The sequence below is a fragment of the Balaenoptera musculus genome, chromosome 3 (assembly GCF_009873245.2).
Source record: "Balaenoptera musculus isolate JJ_BM4_2016_0621 chromosome 3, mBalMus1.pri.v3, whole genome shotgun sequence".
Classification (NCBI taxonomy): Eukaryota; Metazoa; Chordata; class Mammalia; order Artiodactyla; family Balaenopteridae; genus Balaenoptera; species Balaenoptera musculus.
The window spans coordinates 155,460,367-155,480,727 of record NC_045787.1 but is presented as its reverse complement, the minus strand read 5'-3'; the positions used below and the strand labels follow the sequence as shown (position 1 = coordinate 155,480,727).

General features: G+C 45.6%; 1 protein-coding gene across 2 annotated transcripts in view; it reads right to left on the bottom strand.

Annotated features, from left to right (window-relative positions):
* The window catches only part of ZNF496 (zinc finger protein 496), a 40,573-nt gene extending 21,880 nt beyond the window's left edge, over positions 1-18,693 (bottom strand). For both annotated transcript variants that reach the window (XM_036847025.1, XM_036847027.1), the window contains exons 1-6: positions 18,492-18,693; positions 18,149-18,374; positions 16,595-16,711; positions 15,820-16,246; positions 15,214-15,397; positions 9,427-9,503 (exon numbers count right to left, since the gene is read on the bottom strand). In XM_036847025.1, coding sequence (XP_036702920.1) covers positions 9,427-9,503; positions 15,214-15,397; positions 15,820-16,209 — 651 coding nt within the window. In that variant the 5' untranslated portion in view covers positions 16,210-16,246; positions 16,595-16,711; positions 18,149-18,374; positions 18,492-18,693. The remainder of the gene's footprint in view (positions 1-9,426; positions 9,504-15,213; positions 15,398-15,819; positions 16,247-16,594; positions 16,712-18,148; positions 18,375-18,491) is intronic.
* Between the last annotated feature and the right edge of the window lie 1,668 nt (positions 18,694-20,361).

Genomic DNA, 20,361 nt, shown 5'->3' with positions numbered 1-20,361 from the left:
AAAAGACGGTGGGCACAGATGCTCATGGCATCATGTAAGCAAACCCAAGTCCCAGGGCCCGGTAAATGGATCAATGATACTCCAATCACTGACAATCTGACACAGCCACTTAGCAGTATACCCAGGGAGCTTTTATATCATATGGAGAAATGCTTACATACACACGGGAGACAAAGCATAAAAACAGGACTCAATACAGCATGATCCCAGAAAGGCACAAATAAAACAGCAGAGAACAGAAGGAAGTTCATCACAACACTCAGAGATCTTCTCAGATAACTGGAAACATGTACTATCCTTTCACTTTCTAAATCTTGCCAATTTTTATAACAAGAATGGGTGGGGGAAATAAATATGTCCATTTAAAATTAAATTTTCAGAGGAGACTTCTGCTGCCTTCTCGAAGATGGAGCAGACATACGTTCCTTTAATTCCCCCCACTAAGTACGACTAAAACCCCAGGAAATTATATATTAAAAAAACACAGCAAACTCTCTCTGAAAGGTGGAGAGAGGAAGGCATACCAGCTAGGGACCTCAGACAACACAGCGAGGAACAACAGAGAGTGGTGAGTACCCTGGTTTTTCTTTCTGCCTCATATAGCAAAACTTGAAGCTGAAGGAGCAAGTGACCCCAAAATACCAACAGGCACAGATAAAAATACAACCCTAACAAAAGCCTGTTCTCTCAGCCACAGGACCAGGAAAGTAGCTAGACAGACAATAACCGCTCTAGTCCAGCCAAGCACCACAGAAAAACATGGCCCCCAACCTCGCTCATGCTAGCAGAGAATGAGTGGGAGCCTAGACTTGCACCCTCACCAGGCTGCAATGAAGTGCCCCAACACCTCCACTGGTGGTCTCAGAGAAGGCCAAGGCCAAGCAGAGAGCTGGGACTTCCATCCCTGCTGACTAATAACAGTCCTTCCCCCACACCACCCCAACACACACTGTATCAGTGGAGACCACATGGGGAGCTGGAACTCCCAACCCCCCACAGAAGCCCAAGACATTTTCAAATGAGTCAAATAAAGGTACATTTGTGGACTTCCCTGATGGCACAGTGGTTAGGAATCCACCTGCCAATGCAGGGGACACGGGTTTGATCCCTGGTCCGGGAAGATCCCACATGCCGCGGAGCAACTAAGCCCGTGAGCCACAGCTACTCAGCCTGCGCTCCGGGGCCCGCGTGCCACAACTACTGAAGCCCGAATGCCTAGAGCCCGTGCTCCGCAACAAGAGAAGCCACCGCAATGAGAAGCCCATGCACCACAACGAAGAGCAGCCCCAGCTCGAGGCAACTAGAGAAAACCCGTGCACAGCAATGAAGACCCAATGCAGCCAAAAAAAAAAAAAAAAAGGTACATTTGCCACCAGCAGACTTATCCTAGAAGAATGGCTAAAGAAAATTCTCTAAACAGAAAGGAAACAATAAAAAAAGGAACTATGGAACATAAGAAAGGAAGAAAGGAAAAAGTTAAGTCAAAATATGAGCAAAGGTGATAGGCTGTCCTTCTCCCTTTTAAGTTTTCTAAATAAATATTTGATAGTTCAAGCACCAGTTATAACATTGTCTGACATGGTTGTAAATGTCTGACGTGGTTCTAAATGTATGCAGAGAAACTATTTAAATCAATTGTATTATAAAAGGAGGAGGGGGAAGGGATGTAAAGTGTTGTGATAAGTTATGTATATTTAATACTTAGAGCAACTGAGACAGGAAGGAAGGGGGCAGGGCACAACCATTAAAAAAATTACACAACCATTAAGGAGAACAGGATACCACAAAAACCGGTTAGAACCTACTAGGCCCAAGATGGTGGAAGACTCGACTTCCAGTGGACCTTGAGCCTCATTATATGCTCCTTGTAATACATCAGCATATGCTAAATGACACACCCACAGGCATCATAACAGTTCTGAGGCCAATCATAAAAGGCCAAAATATGGGTGGTGGCGCAATTCCTGGAAATCTCTTTCCCTTCCCCAAAATAACTGGAATAATCCTCCCACTCGTTAGCCTGTGAAATTACCCACCCCATAAAAACTAACCACCCCATATTTCAGTGCTGCCTCTTGCCTTCTGAGAAGGCCTACACTGTCTGCGGAGTGTGTATCTCTCTAAATAAACCGCTTTCACACTACTATGGCTCGCTCTTGAATTCTTTCCTGTGTGAAGCCAAGGACCCTCACTTAGTGGCTGTCCCAGGAACTCCCCCAAGACCTGGGACATGACCATCCTCTCGTGCCCCATTTTTCCTGCAACACAATCACTAAAAAGCTATATTGACAAAGATTCTTTCCTTGACCAAACTTTAGTCAGGCTCCTGAACCTTCCCCTGGGCCCATCTGTGCACTTCCTTGTAAAACTCAATTTCAGCATAAGTCAGTTTAACCAGAACGTCCTGTCTTCCACATCTAATTGGCTTCCTCATCCTAGGTGATGTCTGGTCACCCTGGCCTGTCTGCAGCAAGAATCCTGTTAGGTTGGTCTAGCCAGAATCCCTTCTATCCCTGACGCTTTCTCTTAGCAATTTTCCATCCACTGACCCCACCCTGCTCCTTGGCTATAAGCTATAAGTTCCCATTTGCCCATGTTGTATTTGGAATTAAGCCCCACCTCTCTCCTCCACTGTAAAATTCCGCTACAGTGGTCCCTATACCTGTCGAGGTGGTCCTGAATAAAGTCTGCCTTACCATCTGTAACAAGTGGTATTGAATATTTTTTTTTAACAATATAAAGATATACACTTGACAATGCACTAGGCAAACAGAAATGGAATTCTTTGAAATGTTCAAGTAACCCACAGGAAGTCAAGAAAAAGAAAATGAACAAAAAACAGAACAAATAGAAAAAAAACCAGAACAGACTTAAGCCCTAACATGCCAATAATTACATTAAATACAAATGGTCTGTGTACATCAGTTAAAACACAGTGACTGGCAGAATGGATTAAAAAACATGACCCAACTATATGCTATCTAAAAGAAGCTCACTTCAAACCTAATGATACAGACAGGTTGGAAGAGAAAGGGTGGAAAATATTTAATATGCAATTATTATTATTTTTTTAAGTACATTTTTTTAAATTAATTAATTAATTAATTTATTTTTGGCTGTGTTGGGTCTTCACTTCTGTGTGAGGGCCCTCTCTAGTTGTGGCAAGTGGGGACCACTCTTCATTGCGGTGCGCGGGCCTCTCACCATCGTGGCCTCTCTTGTTGCGGAGCACAGGCTCCAGATGCGCAGGCTCAGTAGTTGTGGATCATGGGCCCAGTCGCTCCGCGGCATGTGAGATCTTCCCAGACCAGGGCTCGAACCCGTGTCCCCTGCATTGGCAGGCGGACTCTCAACCACTGTGCCACCAGGGAAGCCCTTTATGCAATTATTAATCAAAAGAAAGAGTAGCTACATTTATACCAGATAAGGTACGTCAGAATAAAGAAAATTATCAGATAGAGGGGGACATTATATATAATAATAAAAGGGTCAATCCAACAAGAAGGCATAGCAATCCTAAGTGTGTATGTCTCAAACAAAAGAGCTGCAAAATATGTGAAGCAAAAACTGACAGAACGGAAAAGAGAAATAGACAAATCAGCTACTATAGCTGACAAATCAGCTACTATATAGTTGGAGACTTCGACATCCCTCTCTCAAAAACTAATACAACAATCAATTAGAAAATAAGCAAGGTTACAGAAAAACTCAATAGCACCATCAACAAATAGGAGCCAATCAACATTTATAGAACACTTCACTAGACAACAGCAAAATGTTTTGTTATTCAAATGGCCGCAGAATATATACCAAGACAGACCATACACTGGGTCATCGAAATCCTGGAAGGAGAGGAGAAACTCCCAACAAATTTGAAGGAGTTGAAATAATACAGTGTGTTCTCTGAAAACAATGGAATCGAACGAGATAGAAATCAATAATAGAAAGGTAACAGGAAAATCTCCAAACCCTTGGAAATTTAACACCACACTTCTAAAGTGTGATGAAGAAGTCTCAAGGGAAATTTAAGAATACATTGAAGTGACTGAAAACAAAAATACATTGTATTATAATCTGTGGGACCCTGTTAAAGCAGTAGGTAGCTAAAGCAGGGAAATTTATAGCACTAAAATGCTTACATCAGAAACGCTTACATTTGAGTCTCAAATCAATTATCTAAGCTCCCACCTCAAGAACCCAGAAAGGGAATAGTAAAACAAACCCAAACATGCTAAATGAAGAAAATAATATGAGAGCAGAAATCAATGAAATTGAAAACAGAAAAATAATAGAGAAAAATCAATGAAATAAAGAGCTAGTTCTTTGAAAATATCAATAAAATTTAAAACTTCTGAAATGATTGACAAAGAAAAATAAAGGCACAAATTTTTAATATCAGAAATGAAACAGGGATATCACAGACCCTGCTGATAACAGAAAGGATGATAAAGGAAAACTACAAATCACTCCACACACAAAAATTTAACAACTTAGATGAAATGAAACAATTCTTTGAAAAATACATACTACCACAACTCATCCACTATGAAACAGATAGTATGAATAGCCCTATAACCACTAAGGAAGTTTAATATATAATTAAAATATCACACACAACCCACCCCACTCCCAAACCTTCAGGTTCTTATAGTTTCACTAGAGTATCCCACCAAATGTTCAAAGAATGAACACTAATTCTATACAATCTCTTTTAGAAAACAAGAAGAGGGGACACTTCCCAATTCATCTTCTGAAGCTAGTGTTACCCTGAACAAAACTAGGCAAAGACAGTAAAGAAAACAAACAAAAACCACTGACAGGTATCTCTCATCAACATAGATATAAAAATCCTTAACAAAATAATAGCTAATAAAATTCAGCAATATATAAATAGAATTTTATACCATGACAAGAAGGCGTTTATTCCAGGGAAGCAAGGCTGGTTCAATATTCAAAAGTCAATCAATATAATCCATAATATTAACAGCCTAAAGAAAATTCACAAGATCATATCAACTGAAGTAGAAAAGGTTTTGACAAATTCAACAACCACACATAATAAAAACTCCAGAAAAATAGGAATTAAGAAACTTACTCAACTTGATAATTTATTTAAAATTTACAGCTAACATTATACTTAATTGTGACAGACTGAATGTATTCGCCCTAATATTGGGAACAAGGCAAGGATGGATGTCTGTCCCCTTTGCTGCTATTTAACATTGTGCTGGGAGTTCTAGCCAGTGGGATGAGGCAAGGAAAGGAAATAAAAGCATAACAACTGGAAAGAAAGAAAGAAAACTGCCTTTATTTGCAGATGACATGATTGTCTACACAGAAAATCCAGGAACTGTTTAAAATAAAATAAAAACCCAAAATCCTCCTTAAACTGATGTATGAATCCATCAAGGTCACAGAACACAAAATAAACATACAAAAATCAATTGTGTTTCTTATATTATAAATGGATGTGTTATCATCAAAATTAAAAATATAATTTATAATTGCTCAAAAAATGAAGTACCTACATATAAATCTAACAAAACACACACAAAATTTATATGCTAAGAACTACATAACAGTGATGAAAGAAGCCAAAAATATAAGTAAATGGAGAAGCATTCTGCATTCACAGATTGAAAGATTCAGATGATAAAAATGTCAATGCTCCCCAAATTGATATATAGGTTTAACAAAATTCCTATCAAAATCTCAGTAAGACCCCTTATAGATATGGACAAGATTATTCTAAAATTCACAGAGAAAGGCAAAGGGACTAAAATAGCTAAAATAATTTTGAGAAAAAAAAATAAAAAAGGAGGAATCAATCTACCTAATTTCAAGACTTAGTATATAGGTACAGTAATCAAAATTATGTACTATTAGTAGAGAGAGAGACAAATAGATCAACGGAACAGAACAGAGAACCTGGGAAAAGACCCACACAAATATGCTCAACAGATTTTTGATAACGGAGCAAAAGCAATTCAGTGGGGGAAAGACAACATTTTCAACAAATGGTGCTGGAGCAACTGGACGTCCACCGGCAAAAAATATGAACCTTGACCTAAGTCTCACACCTTATACAAAACTTAGAGATCATGGACTTAAACGTAAATGGATCACAGATCATGGATTAAATATATCATGGACTTAAATGTAAAATGCGTAACTATATAACTTTTAGGAGAAAACAGGAGAAAATCTTTGGGATCTAAGACTAAGCAAAGAGTTCTTAGACTTTACACCAAAAGCATGATCCTTAAAAGGAAAAACTCACAATCCGGACTTAATCCAAATTTAACACTTTTGCTCTGCTAAAAACTCTGTTAAAGGGATGGAAAGACAAGTTCCAGAGTGAGAGGATATATGTGCAAAACACATACCCAACAAAGGACAAGTATCTAGAATATATACTGAGCTCTTGAAACAACAGTGAAAAAGTAAATGGTCCAATTAGAACACAGGCAAAAGTCATGAAGAAACATTTCACATAAGAGGATATTCAGATGGCAGATAAGCACATGAAAAGATGTACAACGTTCTTAGTCACTAGGGAAATGCAAATTTAAACCATAATGAGGTATCACTTATCAGAATGGCTAAAATTAAAAAAGTGACAACAAATGGTGGGAGAATGTGAAAAATGTAGATCAGTCATACATTGTTCATAGGAATGCAAAATGGTACAGTCACTCTGGAAAAGGATGTAGTAGTTCCCTGAAAAACTAAATATGCACTTGCCATTCAACCCAACAACTGAATGCCTGCACATTTACCCCAAAGAAATGAAGACTGATGTTCACACAAAACCTGTACACAAATGTTTACAGCAGCTTTATGCAAAATGGCCCCAAAGTGGAAAAAACCTAGATGTCCTTCAACAGGTAATGGGTTAAACAAACTGTGCTATATCCATACCAAGGAATTATACTCAGCACTAAAAAAGGAATGGACTACTGATACATGTAAAACCCTGGCTGAAGCGCCACAGAATTATGCTGACAGTCAATTCCCAAATGTTACATATTGTATAAATCCATTTATATAATTTTTTTGAGATGACAACATTACAGAGATGTAAAACAGATTAGCGGTTGTCAGAGAAGGATGAGAGCATGGGGTAAAAGAGAAGTGGGTTTGGCTATAAAAGGCAACACGAAGGATCCTCCAGTGAAGCAAATGATCTGTATCCTATTTGTATCAATGTCAATATGCTAGTTGTGATACTGTATTACATTTTTACAAGATGTTACCATTTAGTGTAAAAGTACAAGGGATGGGCTTCCCTGGTGGCGCAGTGGTTGAGAATCTGCCTGCCAATGCAGGGGACGCGGGTTCGAGCCCTGGTCTGGGAAGATCCCACATGCCACGGAGCAGCTGGGCCCGTGAGCCACAACTACTGAGCCTGCACGTCTGGAGCCTGTGCTCCGCAACAAGAGAGGCCGTGACAGTGAGAGGCCCGCGCACCGTGGTGAAGAGTGGCCCCCACTTGCCGCAATTAGAGAAAGCCCTCGCACAGAAACGAAGACCCAACTCAGCCATAAATAAATAAATTAATTAATTAATTAAAAAGAAAAAATCCAACACCCTTTAAAAAAAATAAAAAATAAAAAATAAAAGTACAAGGGATCTCTTGTTATTTCTTACAACTACATATGAATCTACAATTGTGTAAAAAAATAAAAAATATATAAACTTTATGTGCACCCATGATCATAGCAGCACTATTTATAACAGCCAAAAGGTGTGTCCATCAATGAATGAACAGATAAACAAAATGCATTACATACATACCATGGAATATTATTCGGCCTTAAAAAGGAAGGAGATTCTGACACGTTACATCATGGATGAACCTTGAGGACATTACGCTAGATGAAATAAGTCAGTCAGAAAAAGACAAATACCGTGGGATTCCACTTATATGAGCTATCTAGCGTAGTCAAATCATAGAAAAAGTAGAATGGTGGTTTCAAGAGGCTGGGGATACGAGGGAATGGAGGGAATTAATTACTTAATTTGTGAGGAATTTCAACTTGGGAAAATGAAAAAATACTGGAGGTGGGCTACACAACAATGTGAATATGTTTAACATTACTGAACACTTAAAAACACTACTGTACATTAGAAATGGCTAAGATACTAAATTTTATGTTATGCACATTCTACCACAAAAGAAAATTTTAAAAAAAAAAAAAAAAAAAAAAAAAAAAAGACCTTCACAATGGTGATTTCTAGTGCACTAGGCAGAAACTATCCTCAACAGAGTGATAAAACAGCATTGATTTATCAAAATCTACATTTTCCTTTCACAAGATGAATACCAAAGCTCATGAGATATTAAATTCACAGTATCTCCGTGTGTGTCATACCGGTCAAAGGTATCAAGTTTTAATAAGAAATATGAGTTTCATCTCCTTTGGGTCATTTGTGTTCAACAACTATCACAGTACGTAGTAGATGCTGAAACACGTGTGCTGAGCACTAGGGCGCCTGAGTACAGCGCTGAGGGAATAGCGACACCCCATCCCATGTACCCTGGTTAATTCCTTCCTATCCTGAGCCCTCTCCACTCCCCAAGTTTAAAGTCGTATCGAATGCATTGCGCGGACAGCAAACTTGAGATGTGTTTCCTGTGCATCTACTGTCCTTCAGTCTTCCAGCTGCCAGGGAACCAGAAACAAAACAAAGTCCATACCTTCACACAGCCCATTCTTGTGGGAGGAGGTGACTCTGTGGTACAGTAACTAAATTTTATGCCAGCCAAGGGAAAGCGTTAGAAATAAAAATGAAGGGGTATGGTGGGAAACCAAGGCCGAAGGCAGAAACTGGGCTGAAAAGAGGCGGGTGACAGCACCTGCCAGACCAACACCAGCCCCTATCCTGTGAGGACACCTGAGAAAGTAAGCCTCGTGAGGGAACATGGAAGGGGAAAATGCAGAGGAGATTCCCTAACAACTCACTGCACGGTTGTGTGACGGTGCTGAAATAATCTGTGCTTTTTTCCTCCATCTCCTAATATTTCTGAAATAGTTATTACCATGATTATTATTAAATTAAAAAAATACCCTATGAAGTAAAAGAGTGAAGAGGTCTCTCTTTTCTCACAGGAAAGGAACTCTAAGATGCCAAGAGGACAACAGATGAGGACTCCAGGGCATTTGTTTTCCACCATCATTGTCTGCACAAAGGCTCCCGAAGGTGACAAACAGCCAGCATGGTGAACAGCCAGGACTACACAGGCAGGAGGGATGCAAAAGAGCATCTTACAAACTCACGCCCTTCCTGTATTAGTTTTTCTCTGCTAGGGCTGAACAACCTGTGGGGCAGACAGCAAGCTGGCTGGGGTCCTGGAAAAGCTGCCATGCAGCTTACAGAGAGGCAAATGTGGGGTTCTCAAAGACCCCTGAAGAAATCACTCACCGGGGGCAGCTGGAGGGCAGTCACCTGCTGTGCGTCCCTCAAACTCGCTTCCTGAAGAAGGGAAGTGTCTTGCAGGACTGAAAGAGATCAGAAATGGATAGCTCATAAAATCCTGGGTCTCTTTTTTCACCTGTAGAAAGAGGATTACCAGATGATGCACATAAAAAGCACCTGCGGGACTTCCCTGGTGGTGCAGTGGTTAAGAATCCGCCTGCCAATGCAGGGGACACAGGTTCGATCCCTGGTCCAGGAAGATCCCACATGCTGCGGGGCAACTAAGCCCGTGCACCACAACTACTGAGCCTGCACTCTAGAGCCCATGAGCCACAACTAATGAAGCCCGCGCGCCTAGGGCCCACACACCGCGACTACCGAGTCCGCTCACCTAGAGCTTGTGCTCCGCAATAAGAGAAGCCACCACAAATCACAACGAAGAGTAGCCCCCGCTCGCTGCAACTAGAGAAAGACCGCGCGCAGCAACAAAGACCCAACATAGCCAATAAATAAATAAATAAATAATTTAAGTTTAAAAAAAAAAAAAAGCACTTGCAAAATAAAGATTTCTGTCACTTTGCTTTCAGACATGTCAGTGGGGGCATTAACAGGGAATGCCTGGGTTCCAGTTGGCTCTGCCACCAACTAGCTATGTGACTCCCTGCAGGTCCAGGGACCTCAGCTGTATCATCCACAATACAAGTGAAATGAAGGTTAAAGCTCCATGGAGTAAAAGGGGTCAGTAAGAGCTGCTAGCAATTAAGATTATTGTCGGACTCCAGTGTCATACAAATTTATACATTTATAAGTTTATAAATTGCAAAGCTCTTTAAGAAAGACTATTATCTCTAGCAGATGCTCCTGGAAGAGCACTTCCCACAGTGCCCAACCACCATCACTCAAAATGTGTACACAGTGTAGTACTGGGATCATCTCACTCTCCCTTATTTGGGCTACCAAGGGCCTCTGCTACATTGTCATGTGATTTCTCTCCCCTGACCAGCACACACCCAGGCTTCTGCAAGAAGTGAGCCACATACCCGGCCCACGGTGCAGCCACGTCAAAATGAACTGTGTTTCAAAAGGTGCTCCTTTCACAGAATAAGCTGCACTATCATCTCTCAGTTTGGAGAAAATCTGGGAGGTTAACTGCAGCTCATAATGTGAAATCAGTGTCAAAGCTAACATTAGAAGCCAGTGTTCCTCAGCTTTCACACCTGGGACATGAGGCTTTCGGCATTTCCAGCAGGGGCAGGTGTGGCTCTCTGGAACAACGGCCTGAGACAGGAGCCAGCTCAGCCAGCAGGGACATCTGGGTGGGGGTGTGTGAGGAGAATTCCCCACGGAAGGCAGCCTCACCACTCTGCTGCCAGAGGCTCAGGCGAGGTGGGCATGGATTTGAGGAAGGCATGTTTTAATTCTGCTCTCACACCTACCACCTTCTGGGCTATAATACACAGCCCTACCCTATCTTTCCCCATGATAAATGAGCACATCGACGCTTTAAAGATTACTTTGGACAGCTTTCAGCCTCTAAACAAAATCTATATTTTGGGGAAGAGCTTCAAGATTAGGAACTATATGGCTTTTACTGGAAGTGCTTCCCAAAGATAAATCACCTGAACGCTTAAGGTGTTCTTAAGAGCTAAGTCTCATCATGCCTACGTTGTCCACTCATTATTGATCAAGGAAACGGAAGCGCTGACCCTCTTGACCCAAAGCCCATCCATGGTAGCTGGATTATCTCAGAACTTCACCAGGAAGTGAGTAGGCTGCTACAGTTCCCGAAGCGCCTCCTCCTCCTGCGGGTCCTGTCATGGCCACCATCAACCTGCATAACCCAGGCTGCTTGCACATGCATTGTTTATTTGGGCAAATGGTTGTTTCTCAAGCCTGTGGTTATGGGCTGAATTGCATCCCTGCCAAATTCATATGTTGAAGTCCCAACCCCCCGTACCTCAGAATGGGACTAGATTTGGACATAGGGCTTTTCAAGAGATAATGAAGTTACAATGAGGTAACTGGGGTGAGCCCTAATCCAATATGCCTGATGCTCTTATAATAAGAGGAGATTAGGACACAGACACACAGAGGGAAGACCACGTGAGGAAACAGGGAGAAGATGGCTGTCTAGAAGCCAAGGAGAATCAGGTCTTGGGAGAAACCAACTCTGCTGATACCTTGATCTAGGACTTCCAGCCTTCAGAACTGTGAGACAATAAATTTCTGTTGTTTAAGCTGCCCAGTCTGTGGGACTTTATTATGGCAGCCCAAACAAACGAGCACATCTGTCTTGACTTTTAACCAAGGAGAGGCTGGAGAGTTAATTTGATTTGTACAGAAATCAGTATAGTTTCACACGTAAAGAAATGTAATATGTAACTTTTAAAAACTGAAAACCTTATTACAATGACAAGGACAACTTCTGTGAATCATAAGAACGCATTCCTGGTCTCCTCATACTTTCTTTTCCCATCTATAACTGTAGCACAACTGTAGCACAAGTCTGCCCAAACTAACCCTCACACCCTACAGGTCACTTCCTTCAAGGTGAGAGCACCACTTCTTTCCATGATGATTAATTACTTCAACTAGAAATCATGGGCAGGAATTTCCTGGTTGTCCAATGGTTAGGACTCCATGATTCCACTGCAGGGGGTACGAGTTTGATCCCTGGTCAGGGAACTAAGATCCCGCATGCTGCACGGCGCAGCAAAAAAAACAAATCATGGGCAGCTCAGGCCCCCTGTTCAGTATTTTATGGGTATCCAGGCATACCTCATTTTATTGCACTCTGCAGATATTACTTTTTTAAAAAACTGAAGGTTTGTGGCAACCTTGCATCAAACAAGCCTAGAGGCACCACTTTCCCAGCAGCATTTGGTCACTTCATGTTTCTGTGTCACATTTTGGTAATTCTTATAATATTTCAAACTTTTCCATTATTGTATTTGTTACGGTGATCTGTGATCAGTGATCTTTAATGGTACTATTGTAATTGTTTTGGGGTGCCGTAAACCATGCCCATATAAGACAACAAACTTAACTGATAAATGTTGTGTGTGTTCCAATGGCTCCCACATTTCTCTCCCTCTCCTCGGGCCTCTCTATTCTGTGAGACACAACAATACTGAAATTAGGCCAATTAATAACCCTACAATAGCCTCTAAGGGTTCAAATGAAAGGAAGAGCCGCATACCTCTCATTTTAAATCAAAAGACAGAAATAATTAAGCTTAGTGAGGAAGGCATGTCAAAAGCTGAGACAGGCTGAAAGCTCGGCCTCTTGCACCAAACAGCCAAGCTGCAAATGCAAACAAAAAGTTATTGAAATTAAAAGTGCTACTCCAATGAACACACAAGAAAGCGAAACAGCCTGATTGCTGATATGGTGAAAGTTTTAGTGGTCTGGAGAGATCAAACCAGCCACAACATCCCCTTAAGCGAAAACCTAATCCAGAACAAGGCCCTAGTTCTCTTCCATCTATTAAGGCTGAGAGAGGTGAGGAAGCTGCAAAAGAAAAGTTTGAAGCTAGCAGAGGTTGGTTCACGAGGTTTAAGGGAAAAAGCCGGTCTCCATAACATAAAAGTCCAAGGTAAAGCAGCCAGTCATCCAGAAGATTTAGCCAAGATCATTAAATGAAGGTGGCTACACTGCACAACAGACTTTCAGTTTAGACAAAATAGCCTTATATTGGAAGAAGGTACCACCTAGGACTATCATTGCTAGAGAGAAGGCAATGCCTGGCTTCAAAGCTTCAAAGGTCAGGTTGACTCTCTTGTTAGGTGCTAATGCATTTGGTGACTGTAAGTTGAAACCAGTGCTCATTTACAATTCCAAAACTCCTAAAACTTCCCTTAAGAATTATGCTAAATCTACTCTGCCTGTGCTCTATAAATGGAACAAAGCCTAGATGACAGCACATCTGGTTACAACATGGTTTACTGAATATTTTAAGCCCACTGTTGAGATCTACTGCTCAGAAAAAAAGATTCCTTTCAAAATAGTACTGCTTTTTGACTAGTCACCCAAGAGCTCCCTGATGAGATGTACGAGATTAACATTGTTTTCATGCCTGCTAACATAACATCCATTCTGAAGCCCATAGTTCAAAGAGTAGTTTCAAATTTCAAGTCTTATCATTTAAGACATACATTTCACATGGCAATAGCTGCCGTACACAGTGATTCTTCTGATGGATCTGGACAAAGTAACTGAAAATCTCCTGGAAAGGATTCACCGTTCTAGATGCCAGTAAGAACATTCACGGGAATTCCCTGGCAGTCCACTGGTTAGGACTCGGTGCTTTCACTGCCAGGGCCCAGGTTCAGTCTCTGGTTGGGGAACTAAGATCCCACAAGCTGCGTGGCACAGCCAGATAAAAAAAAAGAACATTCATGGGAAGAGATCAAAATATCAACATTAACAGAAGTTTGAAAGAAGGTGATACCAATCCTCATGGATAACTTTGAGAGGTTCAAGACTTGAGTGGAGGAAGAAACTGCAGATGTGGTGGAAGCAGCAAAGAGAACCAGAATTGGAAGTGGAGCTTGAAGATGTGACTGAATTGCGACAATCTCATGATAAAACTTGAATGGATGAGGAGTTGCTTCTTATGGATGAGTAAAGAAAGTGGTTTCTTGAGATGGAATCTACTCCTGGTGAAGAAGCTGTGAAGACTACTGAAATGACAACAAAGGATTCAGAATATTATATGAACTTAGTTGATAAAGCAATGGCAGAGTTTCAGAGGACTGACTCCAATTTTAAAATGAAAGAAGTTCCGTGGGTAAAATGCTATAAAACAGCATTACGTGCTACAGAGAAATTGTTCGTGAAAGGAACGATTCAATCAATGAGGCAAACTTCATTGTGGTCTTATTTTAAGAAATTGCCAGTCACCCCAACCTTCAGCAACCACCACCCTGATCAGTCAGCAGCCATCAGTATGGAGGCGAGACCCTTCACCAGCAAAAAGATCTCATCGTGCTGAAGGCTCACGTGATAGTCAGCAATAAAATATTTTCAATTAAAGTATGTACATTGATTTTTCAGACATAATGCTTATGGACATAATGGACACTTAATAGACTACAGTATAAACACAAATTTTATATGTACTGGGAAACCAAAATTTCATGTGACTCACTTTATTGGGATTATCTGCACTGGACAGACCAGGAAACTGAGGCTTGCAGAGTTTAGAAGCATGCCCCGGGGGTCATACCTGGAGGATTCAAAGCCAAGTGTATCTGCTGCCAAAGCCACCTGCCTGTGGCCATTAGTGCACTTTGTACAGATATTCAGACATGTCTAGCCAACATCCATGCTCGAAGTCCTGAAGATATCACCCTATCCCCTAGGAAGCATTTTTATATTTCTTTGCAGTATTATAACAATCCTGAGAGCAGAAGGTGTTTGGCTGGGGAAAGAGAGGTTCAGAGAGACAAGAGGACATGGCCATGCTCAGCTCCCCACACAGGCCCTAGTGGGACAGCAACGGTGCCCAGCTGTCCCCGGACCAGCAAAGCCCAGAGGTGCGCCCTCAAAGAGACAAGATGATGCAGCCTCAAAAACACCTACCCATAGTAGAGGTCCCTCTGGGCAGACCTGGCACCCATGAAGAGGATACTCTCATGAGATTCTGATTGAATTGCTCTAGGGAAGAACCAGACGCTGAAAATGGTTCCAGGCTACTTAGGGGGAAGGAGAGAACTAAAAATGTCAAGAGCTACTCCCAAGTGCACAGGACTAGGTACAAATACCCCTTCCCCACTCCCTTGGGCTCCCTACCTGGGTCCCCGCTGAGCTGGCCCGAGAGTCTGCTTGGAAGCCCGGGGCCCTGAGCCAGGGCCATGGGCTGGGCGTCCTGGCTCTTTGCAAGGTCACTCTGGGGTTCTGCTGGCAGCCGCTCCTGCTCCTGGTCTGGAGGGCTGTCCCCATCGTCAATCACCACGGGGTCTTCACAGTGCTTGAGCTGCAATCCCAGAGAGGGCTTTTCAGAGCTCGGTGGAGAGGTCCCTGGCCAGATGAGGACCAGCAACTGTGCCAGGGACTGGGCAAACCCCTCCCTCCCTGGGCCTGCTGACTGTTGACTCTACCACTAGAAGCTCAGTCCCAGCCTTGTACAGGGCTATAAAGGGGGGTAACATAACCATGCCACCAATTAGGGCCTTTAGGGAATGGAATCTGCTTTTTTAGGAAACCAAACTTCAATGTGGGCATAACCGAAGCACATAGCTCTAGATGGAATTCCTCATCCCTGGCCAGGGGACGTGTGACCCCACCAAACCATCAAAGCACAAGGTGGCCACCCTTTCCACACCTGCTGCCCAGCCCCACTCTCTCCCTCTCCCTTCCCATCCTCCCAGCCAGCCCAGCCCAGCCCCCTCCGCTCACCCATTGCCAGGGTCTCCCCGGCTCTCGTTCCAGTGCCTCCACAGCAGCCACAGCCTGATCGCCACTCTCAGGTTCCTGGGCCCGCACCCAGCCCTGGATCTCCCGGGGCAGGATGGCCAGAAACTGCTCCAGCACCAGCAGCTCCAGAATTTGCTCCTTGGTGTGCCTTTCAGGCCGCAGCCAGCCCCGGCACAGGTCCCAGAGGCGGTGCAGGGCCTCCCGGGGGCCCGCCGCCTCCTGGTAGCAGAAACGTCGGAAGAGGCGGCGGGAGGACTCGGGGCTGGGAAGCTCACCCTGGGGGCTAGGGTTCTCTCCCGGTGGGCTCCTCATTTTCCTGGGCTCCTCACTTTCCTTCGGAGCCAAGACTCGGGGGCACAGGGCTGTGGGCATGATGGGATTTGATGGGGGTCAGCAGCAGAAGACGACCCTATTTCCAAACAGAAATCACTGGCTTCAATGTTCTGGTCTCCTGCAGTAGTTTTTTGGGGGTGGTGGTGGGAAAAGTGAAAAAGCCCACAGAGACCAGCCCTTGGGAGAAGCCCGGGGACATGTGAGACGTGTCAGTGTGGATGATCCTTACACAAAGGGAGAGAAGGAATGACCCCATTCCCAAAAGCATCATTTTGTGATTCCCCTAACTGGGTGACTGGACAAACAAGGCAGGGAGTCCAGGAGAAAATCAGTGGCATTTCAACGTGGCACTGGTGTTCCAAGCATCCCAGGAGACCAACAGGGCGGCATGCAGGAGAGAGATGTAATTAACGCTCTGTGGTACCTTCGGTGTCCAGGTCCTCCTGGAAAGGACCTGAAATGGACGAGCTGAGAAGGCCGCTATCTTGAGGCTTCAGAGCCAAAGTCACCGTCTTTGCCCTTGAGACCTTTACAAAATGAGCTAGAAGGACAAAGACAGACATGCACAGGAAAAGTCTTCAAAGCTGATCCAGGAAATTCATCCTGCTGGTGGCTAGGTCTGACAATCAGTGCTAGACCAACACAGACTGAGAATCGGCCTTGCTCAGTGGAATATGCACTGGGAAGCAGGGAATAAAGCAGACAGCTGAGAAGATCCCCAGACAAGAGATGGAGAAAGTCAAAAGAGGCAGCCACATCCTGAGTTTCTTACAGAAAAATAACATTATGTAATTAAAAACATCAGGGCTTTCAGATGAACCTCCACCCAACTCACTAAAGTCTGAATAGTAAACTTTAGCATATTTTTAACGATGTCTGGACCTTCCACCTGGCCTCCACCCATCTTGCCTTCTCTTCTCTTCTCTTCAAACCACAATGAAGAAAACCACACACACCTCACAGACCTTTCTCAGGCAGAACAGAGGTTGGGCACTCAGGGCACAGCCTCCACATCTGCAGGGTGGGGCTCAGGGGCCCCTCCACCTCCCCAGTGAACACACACAGAGCGAAATCAGAGAGTAGCGGCCACTACTCAAAACTATGAGACCCAGGGAAAATGAATGGCACATGGGGTCGCACACAGTCCTCCCCCAGCCACCATAAGGCCTCTGAGATCCTTGGACATGGTCACTTGCCCTCCTGACCGGGTTTATGAGGCTCCCCAGCATACCAGCACCTTAATCTCAACAGCTCAGTGTCCCCACCCCCCAAGGGTTCCATGCAAAACGCAGGCCTCAGTCCCATTTCACAGGAAGACAAGTGTTCTTCACAGAAGAACAACAAAGCCACTGAATGGCAATCAGAAAACCCCAGATCTCTATACCTCTTTGCTTTCCAACATAAAAACAAATACAGACTGGCATAAAAGGACTCTGAGGGTATCTGGCTGGACACGCTACAGCTTGCCCCGCCTCCGGATTTCCTCCAGTGTCTGCTCCTGCATCTGACACCCAATCTCAGCCTTACTCACTTGCCACGTTCCATGAACTCAGCCATCACACACCTGCAGGGCCTCTAGGTTCCTCAGGTCTGCACCCAACCTGTGCCCCACCCTCAGTCAGTACTCAGATGCCCGCTCTGGGGCATCTGGCTCGAGGCTCTGCCCATCATCCCTAACCAGACAGCCGTGTTCCTGTCACCCTAGCACCGGGCACATAGGAGGCTCAGAAATGATGTGTGATGAATGAATTAACGCTGGTCCCAAGAGGATCCCACAGGGGGGCGGGGCATGCTTAAAGAAGCTCTAGGCGGAGGAACAGAGCTGCATCAGCAGAAAGAGGAGGGGATGGGCATTTTATGCCAGGAAAAAGGGCAAGCTTTTCCTCGCTCCGGATCTCTCTCCCTTTTCCCTCTCTCCCTTTCCCTCCCCACACATACACACATCCACCTCCACTTTAACCAGTTCCCGGCTCCTCACCTCACAGCCTGGAACTCCTTCCCTGTGTCTAACTCAAATCCCTCCTGCGGCGGAAGTCTGCGGCAGCAGCTCCTCATCCTTCCAGCCCGGTCCCCCGGGTGTGCTTCCTGAGGCGGGTTCTCTGCAGAGGCCACTCTGTCCCTGGCTAGCCGAGCCCCCGTCTCCTGCTCATCCAGAAAACCACGGCTCCGCTTAGGAGGGAAGAAATGGTAGCAAATGGAGGCGCCTGAAAAACAACATTTGTGTTGTCTTATCCCCCTCCCCGGAGACTCACCGCACAGATCCTGGAAGCGAGGCAGGGCGCGCGGGCCACAGAAGCCTGGGCCGCCTGGGCCGCACTCACCGCCGCGCCGCGTCCCAGTTGGCGGGCCGTGCAGGCCTGACCGCCTCCGGAGCCCGCCGGACGCGGAGGAAAGGAAAGGCCGAAGCCCTCCGGCTCCCTCCCCTGGGACACTTCCTGCTCCGCTCTAGGACCGGGGAGGTCTCCGCATCTCAGTGGTTCGCTCCTCCGCCCCCCGGCCGAGGTGTGCGCTGGGGGTGACATCCGACACCCCCGGCCCGGCCCGGCCCGGCCCGGCCGGCGCGCCCCGCCCTGCCACGCCCCGCTCCGCTCGCGCCCCGGCCTAGGAGCTCGGCCGGGGGCTTTGTGGGTCAACCACACCGCCTCTGCCCTGCCTCCCCGCGGGCTCGCGCGGGGGGCGCGCGTCGAGGCGGGGCGGGAGGCCGGGGCGTCGAAGGCTCAGCTGGGACCGCGCCTGGAGGCGGGTGGCAGAGCGGGGTGGGGGGGAGAACACGGTCAGCAGGAGGGCTCGCGCGGGTGCGCCCTGCCGTGGACGGCCGCCGGTGTGGGAAGGTTGGCCTGGGGGCTCCTCTCTTCGCTGTTCTGCCCCTTCGGACTCCCACACTCCGGGCTTGGGGACGCCCGGAAGGGACGATCCTGGAGCCGAGGCTGAATGCTGGAATTGGGAGGGGGAGCGGAGAAAGAAGGCGGCCGCACACAGTGGGCCACTACATTTCAGAATCCCGGTGTGACCACCCCGCATCCCGCGCCCTGGCAGGCCCAACCCCCTTCCAGCCAAAACCCCTCCTCTAGGTCCGGCCCGCGGCCGCTGAAGAGGCGAGGAGGACTGGAGAAAGTAAGACTCACCTCCCCGATTCGTCTCTATCGGATGCCCAAGGTGTCAGCTCCGGCTTCTGGGGGGTTTGCGGACTTTCACAGCTGCCGTTACACATCCCTTCTGAGCATCAGGACAGCTCTGGGGAGTGCGCAGAGGGACTTTGGTCAATCCCGGCCCCTAGTGGGTGGTCGGAGTGCTTATTGCTCCCTTAGGTGTAGGGTGTAGCTAGCTGTTCACACTGAGGCCGAGGGACAGGTTAAGGGACTTTGACTTGAAGTCGAGTGGCGGTGAGGGGCAAGAAGAATTAGGGCCTCTGGACCTCTAGATAGGGCTCCTTGCCACTGCCCTATGCTGAACATAGCTCAAAGGCTCAGAGGGGTCTTCCTGGGGTCATCCTTAATCTTCCAGGTTCTTGGGTTTGGGAGCAAGTATGTACCGGGTCCCTGAGCAGGCCTGATTCCTACCAACCCTTCTCTTCATCTGCCTGGCACTGAAGTTGGACTCTCCCACAAAAGAAGGCAAAGAAATGTCTACATCTACTAGAGGTGATACACTACTGCAGATAAATGATTTTTCTCAGATCAAGGAGGACAATACCAGTTCCCTGAAAGAAAGTGGCCTGGTTGAGCAGGTGGGAAAGAGGTGGATGGACTGAGGAACGGGATTTCTTAGCAGTGTTGCTTTCCTTATTCCTTGGACTTGGGAGCCTTTTGTTTCTTCCTCTCCATTATGAAGAATCACTCCTGAGTAGGGGAGTTACTGGGAGCCACCATTTGCCGTATGCTTGGATTCTGTGACTTTTGCAGGAGACGGATCAAAGCAAAGGAGTAAAGCTCATTTTTGTGAACAGTGATTGTTCCCCCAAATACAGCCAGATGCAGGCAGGGCCACCCAGAGTTCTCACCTGGAACCTGCAGATACAAGTGGGAACCACCCCCTTCAGACTTAACTTGACTCAGCGTTAACAGGGTTCATGTGCACCCCCTTCTCAGGAGCACCAGCCAGGCACCATGGCCTGGAGGAGAAGCTGGGGAAGAACCAAGCATTCGCCAAGGCAGGTCCGACTAAGGTACTTTGGCAAATAGCGCAGCCTGC